Below are 12,667 nucleotides of genomic sequence, written 5' to 3' on the forward strand. Positions count from 1 at the left end.
GATTAAGACCTTTAGAGACCCAAAGCATCAAGACTATGATGCCCAAATCAATCAAGATATTAGTGGAAAACAGAGAATACACTTAAAACTGGGTAATTTGAGGAAGGTTTAATAAAGGGACTGTTCACAAAGACATGGGCAGAGTTCAGGAGCTAGTAAATAAGTGGTCCATTCTATCCCTACGTCTGGAAGCTAAGGAGGGCTGCTTGTTAGGAGTCACAGTCTTTGGTAGAAGAACACAGACAACCTATGTGACCTGGCGACTTAGAAGCCAGGGAAATAAATACCCAGGCTTCTAAATATCCATTCCTCAGCCTTTTGATCTTCTGAGGGTGTTACTAATTGGATCAACACAACCTGAAGTCAGAGGCAACGGAACCTGTTGATGCAGTCCACGGGGGTCAAGACCTGGGACACCAAACAGGACGAGCAGCAGTTCTGAAGAGGAATGCAGCCAGCACCATCTCCTCCCCAACACGATTCAAACCACTCAACTGTTATATACACACAACTTGCATGTGTGCTAAAACTGAGACAACTTCTTTCCAGCATTTGATTGTGAGTTCTTTCATTAAAACAATGTCTCTTAGTCTGTTGGTGTCTTTACTTTGCTGGTACCGTAAGCACATGCCTAGATAAAAGGAAGCCTCAGGACATAGGAACTGACAGGCTAAGGTTAGCTCCTTAATGCTGACTCTAAGGAGCTATAAGAAGTTTCTGAGTTAATCCAGAAGTAATTTAGGAGGAATCTTAGGGTATTTCTGGCTAGGTACTATTCATTAGAAATTCAGCCACTGGATTTTCTTAGACTCAAAAAACCCCTATGGTAGTAAAACTTCTTATAATCCTACTGAATGACAGAAAAGGTTTTAGTTGCTTACCGAAGAGAATAAAGGACATCAGGACATCAATTTCACATTGACATTTTTATTAACGCCAACTGTTTTTTAATTATTATTTTTTTAAAACAATAGCACAAAAATGTTTCAAGGAAGCAGTCTCACAATCTGATGACCTTCTGAAATACAGTTAAGCCACACCAAATATGAATTCCTGTTAATAACACACAAAAATATTTTTTTTTTTTTTAAGAAAAAGAAAAGAAAAAAAGTAGGGAAAGAGGAAAGGAATGAGATTTAGAGTTAAAACTCACTGGATTAGGTTGGTGAGGCTTGTTAGTAGGATACACTGTGGAAGCAGAGTGGCACACACAGGCTTACAGTCTTTTTTTTAAATCAGTTACCACTAATACATGGGCCCTGCATCAGCAACCACTGACTTCTTACAGGCCGAACTGAACCAGAAGCCAGTGCTGATACTGTCAGAAAGAGGGTCAACAGTTGGCCTGTCATTTTTAGCAGAATAACTCCTTCAGAAAGGCCTGGCTGAAAACTTTTCATTTCTATTGTCTCACCTATATGCATTTCAGGATTCTTAAAAGTCATCTTAAAAAAGAAAGAAAAAATAATGTATATCAGTTTCTCTTATTTAATGTGGCTATAAAAGATGTTTCCTTATTATTTATCTCTAAGAAGGACACCGGGGTGGTGGGTTGGGATGGAACTAAGGGAAGGAAAAAACCCAGACCAGGATAGGTTTTGTTTGTTTTTTTCAAACTTTTTTTTTTTTTTTCTTGCCAAGGGGTCACACAGAAGGGAAGGCAAGGAGGAAAACTACAATCCTTGGTTCAGATTGAGTTATGCAGGAAAATATATCTTCCTGATCAGTCCCCATGCCAAATAAACAAAAAACAAGAAACCCCACTTGAGATTATGCACAGACTCTATATTATACCAGCTATCAGCCTTTAATGTTAACCATTCCCAGCAATGGACACTTGGCTTGTAGGCTGCTTGGAGAACCCACTTCACAAAAATCCTCTTTACAGAAGCCTCTAGTTTCCTTTTCGTAGGTTATAAAAACAGAACATCTGTCATTAACAGGAGAGTGTTAAATACTTTTAACCACTGACAAGGCTTCAGGAAGTTTCACAGTTTCGTTATGCTCTATTTTATTACTATCATATTTACATTTTTATTTTTTTGCTGAATTGCTGATTTTCCTTTTTCAATAGAATTTAATTCTGGAGTGTGAGCAGGAACCAGTTAACTACATTCATTGTCCAACCCCCACTGGCTTGAAAGAAGACTCCAAATTCTTGGTGTGTGAATCAGCTGTCAGCCGCCCCACCTTCTCCCTGCACAAAGCAGGACCGCAGTGGCGGTGTGCTCAGGGTCACGCTGTGGGCGGCGAGGCCTTGCGCTGCAGGAGGTACTGGTGGATGCTCTCAGCATCGCGCTTTAGCCAAGCAGCATTCAGCAGGATATTTTCACAACACTGCTGGATGGTACGCTCAGCTGAAGGAGCTGGGTGACTCTCGAAGAAAGCCTGGCATGAGACAATCCAGAATGTAGGATCGTTACTAGCAATAGTAAGAAGCTAATATCACAGGTCATGAAAAAATACCCACCGTCTATGAAGGATTCATAAGCTTCACTCATGAAAACTGACCACTGCCAGGCTAAAAGAAAACAAGCTGCACCTTAGACCTGCAGATTCTTCCCCTAATGTATTATATGCTCAAGAGCCTAATCACAGAGAAAGAACCTATATTCTTTAAGGTTCATTGTCCAAGCAGCAAAAAACAAAACAGAACGTTTATCAAGGACCAAGCCCCCTGTGTTACTTCATCTAAATGACGATCTTATCACCCAATTCACAGGGGTTAAAAAAACCTACTTGAAGTCTAGACTTTGAAATCAGCCTTGGGACTTGATCTAGCCCCCATTATGTACTAAAGTGTGACTGAGTAAATTAACTGCTCTGTTTTATCATCTATGAGAAAATATAATACTTGGCAGAGAGTAGTTAAGGATTCAACACATTTTGGCTACTTCCAATAAAGATTAATTTGTAAGGGATAATAAAACTAAGAAGCTTAAATTGCTGCCATATTCTAATAATTTAAAATTTTATAGACACATTTTCATACAGTAAACTACTTCAGAGTTCATTGTAATTATTGCAGTGCTTATTGATTAAAGGTTGAATAAACCGTTTTCTAATGAAGTACACCTGGTTTCATAGAAAATATCAACCAGCAAAAGGATGGGGACCGGGGGGCGGGGGGGTCTTTCCTTTGAAAGAGTCATCACAGGTCTATAAGAGAGAATGACTAATTCATCAGATTAAGTCTAAACCTCTTAGAAATCAGTTACTTTATTGACATGGATGACAATGGCTCCTGCTCCAAGGCTCCTATCACAGTTGGGTTCTTAGGGCCTGAGTAAGACTTCTCATTCTATCTCAACAAATAGTACCACTGCTTACATATAAGAAACCCTTGACTACTTCCCTCTTCCTCCCCAGATATGTTCACAATACAGACAAAACATTCAATAAATACTGGCTGTATTAAAGACTAACAAAACAAGCCCTGGAATCAAGATTGCTGGGAGAAATATCAGTAGCCTCAGATATGCAGATGACACCACCCTTACGGCAGAAAGCAAAGAACTGAAGAGCCTCTTGATGAAAGTCAAAGAGGAGGGTGAAAAAGTTGGCTTAAAACTCAACATTCAGAAAACTAAGATCATGGCATCTGGTCCCATCACTTCATGGCAAACAGATGGGTAAACAATGGAAACAGTGACAGACTTTATTTTTTGCGTCTCCAAAATCACTGCAGGTGGTGACTGCAGCCATGAAATTAAAAGATGCTTGCTTCTTGGAAGAAAAGTTATGACCAACCTAGACAGCATATTAAAACAGAGACATTACTTTGCCAACAAAGGTCCGTCTAGTCAAAGATGCAGTTTTTCCAGTAGTCATGTATGGATGTGAGAGTTGTTGGGACTGTGAAGAAAGCTGAGCGCCGAAGAATTGATGCTTCTGAACTGTGGTGTTGGAGGAGACTCTTGAAGAGTCCCTTGGACTATAAGGACATCCAACCAGTCCATCCTAAAGGAAATCAGTCCTGAATATTCATTGGAAGGACCGATGCTAAATCTGAAAATCCAATACTCTGACCACCTGATGCAAAGAACTGATTCATTTGAAAAGACCCTGATGCTGGGAAAGATTGAAGGTGGGAGGAGAAGGGGACAACAGACGATGAGATGGTTGGATGGCATCACCAACTCAATGGAGAAGAGTTTGGGTAAACTCTGGGAGTTGGTGATGGACAGGGAAGCCTGGCGAGCTGCAGTCCATGGGGTCGCAAAGAGTCGAACACGACCGAGCAACTGAACTGAACTGAATCTCTTTCATTACTCTATCTCCTCCAAGCTACTTTATCATTTTTGCTTCCCAATATCTCCCCTTTCCAAATTGCATTCTCTATACTGCAGCCAGATTGAAATTCTTATCATATAAACCAGATTAAGTCACCCCTTTGTTTATAAGCCATTTCAAAAAGGGCTTCCCATTCTTAGGAGCATTTTCATATGGGCTACAAGGCCCTCTTCAGTCAGGCCTCTACTTTACACTAGCCTTAACTTGGCCACTGGCCTCCCCTTGAACTAATTATATGTATTTCTCCTTCAGGAATATTTATTACCTTTACAATAAAGTGATTATTTACATAATACAATGCATAATATTGAATCTTGATCTAGACTCTCTGTTATGTACTAACCTGTGACTGAGTAAATTAACTCATAATGTGAACCAAACATTATAGCTCTCAGAATTTCCAAATCCACCCCTGAAACCTTCTTGCTTTCAAGAATCAAAGTGGAAGTGACACTTAAAGGGCCAGGAGTAGAGTCCCTACGTAGTCATCTTGTCTCTCTGTGCACATAAAAGACCTCTGAAAGGTATTAGAAGGGAAAAAGAACTAATATGAAAGATCTACTATGTTCCAGGCCCCCTATATTACTTAGTCTAGACATCTTATCACCTCATTTTATGGAAGAGGAGACGGGCTCATAAAGGTTAAAAAGCCCGCTTGAAGTCACGCAACTAACAAGGGGCAGAGCACAGATTTACATCCAGGTTGACTGACTCTAAAGTCCACATTCTTTCAACCACTTCAATGCCCTCAAAGATGATTCCAACTCTAAATTCTTCAGGCCTTAAGGATACAACCTAACCTTTCTCCCAGAAAAACATGGAGACACTACTAAAGTACATCACCCCAATAATCTATGATTATAATTGATTAGTATTTTTATTTTCTGGATTGAAAATAATAATAAAAGTGAAATAAAAGTGAAAAGTAAACTGTATTTTCCTTACCTTAACTTCTCCAGCCATTTTATCAACTGCAAATCCCTCAACTGATAGCTGAAAAAACAATGGTTTATAAACAGTAAGTACAACTAAGAGGTTAGGAACAAACTTCCATTTACCATAAAAACAAATCATTCCACTCTTTCCCAACTTCAGTTTATTCTACAGGGTACAGGATGGGCTATGGAGAAACTGTTTAGTAAAGCTAGTAACTACTTAAGGAAACTTTTAAAAAGCAAAGACAATAATCTATGGGTTGAATGAATCATGAATGTCTCTCAATAATATCCACGATAAGCAAACTACTCAAACATTTTCACCTACCTTTATTAGTCTAGATATTAAGAATCCTCCCTGGTATCGATTATAAAGTTCTTCCCAGTTGTCCTTTATGAATTTCCAAGCAGCCTTCCTTCCATGCTTACTGCCTCCAGCCACTCCACCAATTACTGACACAGTGTCCTGTGGACGTACCTCTTCCTAAAAAAAGAGAACTATAAGTCTAGCGTATCCAGAATATTGTCTGATGCCAGAAAGGGCAAATGCTGTTGAGGTACCCAAGTAATCCCCTTCTTGTTTCAGGAGTAACTGGCACCAGAAGCTTCTAGCAAAGAGGAGAATGTTTAACCTACAGATCAGCCAAATTGAGAATGAAGCACTGAGATGGGTACAATAGATGGCTGCTCAATAGATACCTGCTCTAGGGTAAAGAAAGAAGAGCCAGGAAGTAGGCACAGGGATGTGCCAACCTTACAGTTTATTTCGTCTCCCAACTATTCTGATTCTTACCGTTAGAGGGAAATACAGTGGCTAGTAACAAAAGCTTACTCCAGTTTTTCAAGAAAGAGGAAGCCTTTAGTCTAGGATTAAGACAGATCAAGAGAATACTGAATCAAAGACACTTGCTATAGATCAGTTGGTAGTAATTCCCTCTAAAAGCAGTTTTCACTGTAACTTACTGAAAGTGCAAACGTGAGGACTTTTTGAATCAATTCAGGTGAAAGAGTAGCCCCAAGGACTCTTTCAATTCGGTTTTTCTCTTCCTGCATATCTGCTTGTTTGTGAAGCTATAGTGAAAAAATACAGAAAGAGACAATTAATTTCTCGCTGAATAAGGTGAAACTTTTGCTTTACATTCTCATTGGCTAAGATTGCAGGATATGAAATTAACAATATTTTTCAAGAGGTTTGAGCACTAAATTTGTCCTGTGCCCCTAGAGTAAGTCATTAATTGTTAAGTGCTCACTACATAAATAGCTTGTCATCAGTTCTGAGCAGTTCAACCTCAGGATCTAAGGGGTGAGCCCGTCATGACCAAATTCTTTATTCATTGATGTCTGACCAATGTTCTATGTTAGATAGGCAAAATGATCATTACTAATACCACTGGAAATCAATTCAACTCATCAGTTAAAAAATACAGGAAACATTATTGAAAGTAATATTTTGAGAATATTTGATGACATAAACATGCCACTGATATATTAACTAAAAGAAGAGATACAAAGCAAAATGGTTCTAAATTTTAAAAAATTTAATGAGAAGGGGAGACAAAAACCCTGAAAACACATCAAAATGTTAACATTAATAATGGTCTCTGATCAGTAGGATTATGCAGTATCACATTTTTAACTGCGAAGTATTATGAATGCAGAGCATTAAGAAAATAGAAAAGCATAAAGAAAAAATTACTATATTTACATTAACCAAATCATGAATAAGATTATATTATACATGCTATATTTGTGATCTTTTTAAAATTACAAGTAAGTTCTATTTTCTTCTTTATACTTTTCTAGCCTCTAAATCTTCCATAGTGAGTATACCAAAATCTCTTTTCATAATTAGAAACAAAACATTATTATGTTTTTTAAAAATTAGAACTTCAAATGTAGATGAGATACTTCTCTAAGACAACTTAATTTATAGACTCTCTTGACCTTTTTTTTTTCCCTCTGAAGAGTTAACACTGACCAGTGTCTGGAGACCCCATCACAGCTCCCAGTTTCCTCTTCCTTTCCTTTGGACTCTTTTGAGCAGCAGTGTAGTAAAATAGATAGGAGGTCAGAAGACCTGGGTTCTAGACCCAGTTTTGCCTCTAACTAGCTGTGTGATCTTGACTAAGTCCTTAACCTCTCCAGGTCTCAGTTTCCCCATCTGTAAAATGAGCGGGGTGGACAGATGATTTCTAAGGTCCTTTTCAGCTCTAATATTCAAGGTCTGAACTCTGGCATTTAGGAAGCATTCCCCACCCCACCCCCAAGAGGACCTGTTATAGGAGTCCACTAGATGGCACCATAACACTACATTTCAAATATACTCTGAATTAGTTATTTAGCCTACTTCATTATTCTTACACAAAATCCTCATCTCTCATCAACTGGCTTTGTTTCCTTTAATTTTATATAGGTATAGTTGATTTACAATGTTGTGTTTTCAGTGTACAGAAAGTGATTCAGTTATACATATATAATAATAATTTGCACCTGCTAACCCCAAACTCCCAGTCCATCCCTCCCCAACCTCTCCTAACTGGTTTCTTGAAGAACCCTGATTCTGCCTTCATTAGAGCTCTTTGCATAGTAAAGTTGAATCATTGTGGGCTCCCTTGTGTTAAGCAGATGCAAACTCTTATTAAATAAACACACTGGTATAAATTCTTAAACGTATGCCATGACATGAAAATGTCAAACGACCTGTCATGAAATTTTCAGAACCCTTATTTTTCCCATATCTTTATGGAATAGACAAAATATACCAACTATCTCATTTCACATGCAAAGAAATGCATGATTTATAGTGCACAGGTTCACAGAATATTAAGAGTGAGAAAGAGACCTTAATGTCATTTAGTTGAAAGGTAAACCCAAAGTATAATTTTTTATGTTATTAGAAAGGAAACCCTTATACAACATAGGCAGTTAACGCAATACAATTGCAATTTAGTTTCTTAAATAAAGTTTGTGTATTTTTAAAACATTCTAGTCATTTAAATATGATTTGTTTAAAACTAAAATACCAGAAGTTAGATTTGTAATTGTGATGCACTTGGGGTCAGAAAAGTATTCTGATTAAGATCCCTAAGTGTGGATCTTTTAATGAATGGGTCTGATGGATGATTTGGGTATTTAGGCACGTATTGCATGTTTTATTTGATAAGTAGAATCAGCTCCCTCCACCTCTAATGCAACCAGGTTAGACTAATAACTGCATGGATACAGACTGGAGACAGCACTTGTTCTACAGTATTAGGACTTTCGAACAGATCACTGCCATTATAAGGACATGGAAAGTTTTAAATATATATTTTTTCTAAGTCAGAGTTTAATTATATGCCAACCACCCTGGGAAACTACAAGAGGCTATGAAAGCAAGTGAATTAATTTTCTGTCTGTTCATAAGAGGCACCAGCCTAGACCAAATCCTTGAGGCACCTATTCATCTATCCCTTTCCTAGGCACAGAAATAAACTTAAAATGGGCAGAACCCTGAGTAAGTTTGCATTGATGGGAAAATTTTTAAGAACTGGACTTTTTAATCTAACTTAACATTTTAGTATTAAAATTGAAGATACATAAACTTGTGATTTATAAAAGTGAATAAATGAGATGACCTGGCATTTGTATTGGTAGTATAGATGAGCAGATATTTCTCCTGCTGCTGCTCCTGCTAAGTCACTTCAGTCGTGTCCGACCCTGTGTGACCCCATAGATGGCAGCCCACCAGGCTCCCCTGTCCCTGGGATTCTCCAGGCAAGAACACTGGAGTGGGTTGCCATTTCCCTCTCCAATGCATGGAAGTGAAAAGTGAAAGTGAAGTCGCTCAGTCGTGTCTGACTCTTAGCGACCCCATGGACTGCAGCCCACCAGGCTCCTCCGCCCAGGGGATTTTCCAGGCAAGAGTACTGCAATGGGTTGCCACTGCCTTCTCCAGATATTTCTCCTATAGCTTCCTAAATATATGCATGCCTACAGTATGCATATCAGCATATATTTCTTTTGTTATGACTTTTTTTTTTAAACCATTCAAGGTCATACCCTCTGTGTCAATTCAACTTCAAAAGCAGAAAATAGGAGCCCTTTCCAAATTTACTCACCTTCAGCATAATGTCTAAGGTAGTGCCATCACCATGCTTCAAAACAGTCAGATAGACCTACAAGAGAATACGGAACAAAAAAGAGGGCATCTGATTGTATGTAACTTATTCCAAATATTCTAATGTTAAGACAGAAAGCAAGTTAAAAAAAAAATTGTGTGGATATTACATAGAAATTATGGCAACAATCTAAGAGCCCACTTGAACAACCAGAAAGGTAGATGGCAGGTAGTAACAGCAGAGCACAGGAGACTGTGCACCGATAATCACCTTTTAGTACCCTAGTGTGGACTGAGAAACTACACAAATGAGATGTTGCCTACAGGCTCCCTAGATGGTGTGTGTTAAGAGAATTAGGCATGATTTGTAGGTCAATACTTAGGTCTACTTAGGTCATTTTTGTTGTTGTTTAATCAGAGTCGTGTCTGACTCTTTTCAACCCCAAGGACTGTAGCCTGCCAGGCTCCTCTGTCAATGGGATTTCCCAGGCAAGAATACTGGAGTGGGTTGCTATTCCCTTCTCCAGGGAATCTTCCCAACCTAGGGATCAAACCCAGGTCTCCTGCACTGCAAGCAGACTCTTTAGGTCATTTTTGGTTATTATTAAATACATTCCACACTACACAGAATGATGCAGACACCTAGAAATCAAAGTACTTTATTATGAGCCTACCGGACTCCTCAGATCAGCGGAGAGAATCTGTTTCCCTTCTACATGGTCCTTAAACCGACGACGGGCTTCTTCTAATGTTGCCTTATGTCCTGCTTTTCCTAGTTTGCCCAGGACCAAGCCCCTCAGGAGTGCATCTAGGTGACCTGATTGAGAAGTAAAAGAGATACAGAACTACTTAAAAAGCTTAGTTTTTACAAATATGCCACCTGGATATTGTATAATTGTGTTAGACCATGCCTACAATCTTGAACAAACAAAATCAATTACCTTAGTACTTGAGAGAACACTTAATTTAAATTTATCAAACAATAAGAATGAACTACGTAACACACTAAGATAGGCAAATACGCTGACTCTGTCTATGCCAACTGTATTTATTAAATATTTATTAAATGCCAACTGTATCTATTTAAATATTTATTAAATATTCTATCTAGGTAGTTACACCTGTAAGAATTATGTGTGGAAGGAATACACTTAGATCATACAGTTTTGACCCAAAATTTAGAGGAAGGCCACATACAAAACTAGTATGCCAGGGAGATTAAATTGGAATCTTAGATTTTTTAAATCAAAATCTGATGGATTATTCCAAAGATATGCAGGTGGCTGATAAGCACATGAACCAATACCATTAGCCATTGCTGCTGCTGCTAAGTCACTTCAGTTGTGTCCGACTCTGTGCGACTCCATAGACGGCAGCCCACTAGGCTCCTCTGTCCCTGGGAGTCTCCAGGCAAGAACACTGGAGTGGGTTGCCATTTCCTTCTCCAACGCATGAAAGTGAAAAGTGAAAGTGAAGTTGCTCAGTCGTGTCCGACCCTCAGCGACCCCATGGACTGCAGCCTACCAGGCTCCTCTGTCCATGGGATTTTCCAGGCAAGAGTCCTGGAGTGGGGTGCCATTGCCTTCTCCCCATTAGCCATTAGGGAAATGCAAATCAAGACCACAATGAGATGCCACTTCAAACCAATTAGGATGGCTAAAATAAAAGACAATACCAAGTGTTGGCAAGGATGGAGAGAAATTAGAACCCTCATATACTGCTGGTAGGAATGTAAAATGGTGTGGGCACTTTGAAAAAAAGTCCAGTAATTCCTTTTGAGGAATTAATAAACACAGAGTATGAACCAGCAGTTCCACTCTGGAGAAATGAATTCATAACAGTAAAAAAGTAGAAACAATCCAAGCATATATACACTGATGAACGAACAAAGAAAATGTAGTATAATCATGCAATACAATGAAATATTATTTGACTATAAAAAGGAAGTACTGATACATGCTGTAACACAGGTGAACCTTGAAAATACTGTAGTAAGTGAAAGAAGCCAAATAAAAAATGCCACACAGAGTACGATTCCATTTATATGAAATGTCAGAACAGGCAGATCTGTGAGGCACTAAGCAGATCAGTGGTTGCCTGGGACTGGGTTGCCAGGGAGTAGAGAGTAACTGCCAACAGGTATGGAGCTTCTTTTGAGTGTAAAGACATTTTTCTAGAATTAAGATAGTGGTGGTGGTGGTCGTTGTACAGCACTGTGAGAAAAGACTGAACTGTATATTTAAAAGGGTGCATTTTTTGGTATATTGATTATATCTTAAAAAAAAAAGTTAATACTAGCACACAAACTGATAGATTCCAACAGTACAACAAATAAATTGTGATATATTCATACAATGAAATACCACTCAGCAATAAAAAGAAATGAACAACCTATATGTATCTCTAGAACATTATACTGAGAGAAGCCAGATAAAAGAACAGAATATATATTATGATCCCACTTATATAAAGTTCTAGAAGAGACTATATTAATTTAGGTTGACAGAAGTCAGAATAGCGTTTGCCTGCAGGGGGTGGAAGGGTAGGGGGGTGGCAGGAACTGACTGGGAAGTAGCTTCAGAACAACCTCCTGTGGTGACGGAAATGTGGTATGCATTTGTCCAGTCACTGAACTGAACGTATGCGTTTTGCTGTATTTAAACTGTAACTCCATAGAAGGTTTAAGGAAACCATAAGAAATCAATAGACAACACAACTAGAGACTAGTTAAGGTTCTTAAAAGAACCAATTTATAATTCTGGTGCTGATTTGCTGTGTTTATGTAGAATCTTTATTATTTTGCTATATTTGATTCTTCCATCTGTAAAACTGGAAAACTGAAGACATTCTCCCTATTTAAAAAAGGTGTTTTTGAGCCCTTGAAGTCTCACATATTATCATCATGAAAGAAAAGTGCAACACCCATCAATTTACCTCCATCTGTGTCCATCTACTTCCTGTCTTGTTCTTAGGGATCTGCTGTTTTACAACCTAAAGCCAACTCCTCTCAAGTATTCAGCCATCACTCCAGCAGCTACCTCTCTCTTTCACATCATGAATTTTTCTTTACTGTATCATTTTCATCAACAAAGACATATTATAAAATTCCCCACCATAAAAAAAAAAAAGTGCCTCCTTGGTCCCACATCTCTCTCCTAGTCCCTTTTATCTGATTTTCTTTTTAGCAAAACTTTAAAAAGTTGTCTGAAACTGCTGCCTCCTTTTCCTCTCCTTCCATTCTGGTGGTGTTCACCACCACGCCATGTGAAGCTGCTCAGTCATGTGTGACTCTATGTGATCCCACGGACTGTGGCCTACCACACTCCTCTGTCCATGGGAT

At 38.6% G+C, this 12,667-nt stretch overlaps 1 protein-coding gene across 1 annotated transcript in view; it reads right to left on the minus strand.

Moving 5' to 3' along the window:
* Window positions 1-907: 907 nt before the first annotated feature.
* NPEPPS (aminopeptidase puromycin sensitive) overlaps window positions 908-12,667 on the minus strand; it is a 104,463-nt gene continuing 92,703 nt past the window's right edge. The window contains exons 18-23 of the mRNA XM_070389753.1: window positions 10,002-10,144; window positions 9,329-9,385; window positions 6,192-6,299; window positions 5,557-5,712; window positions 5,239-5,286; window positions 908-2,388 (exon numbers count right to left, since the gene is read on the minus strand). Coding sequence (XP_070245854.1) covers window positions 2,236-2,388; window positions 5,239-5,286; window positions 5,557-5,712; window positions 6,192-6,299; window positions 9,329-9,385; window positions 10,002-10,144 — 665 coding nt within the window. The 3' untranslated portion in view covers window positions 908-2,235. The remainder of the gene's footprint in view (window positions 2,389-5,238; window positions 5,287-5,556; window positions 5,713-6,191; window positions 6,300-9,328; window positions 9,386-10,001; window positions 10,145-12,667) is intronic.

This window comes from Bos mutus, chromosome 19, assembly GCF_027580195.1.
Source record: "Bos mutus isolate GX-2022 chromosome 19, NWIPB_WYAK_1.1, whole genome shotgun sequence".
NCBI lineage: Eukaryota > Metazoa > Chordata > Mammalia > Artiodactyla > Bovidae > Bos > Bos mutus.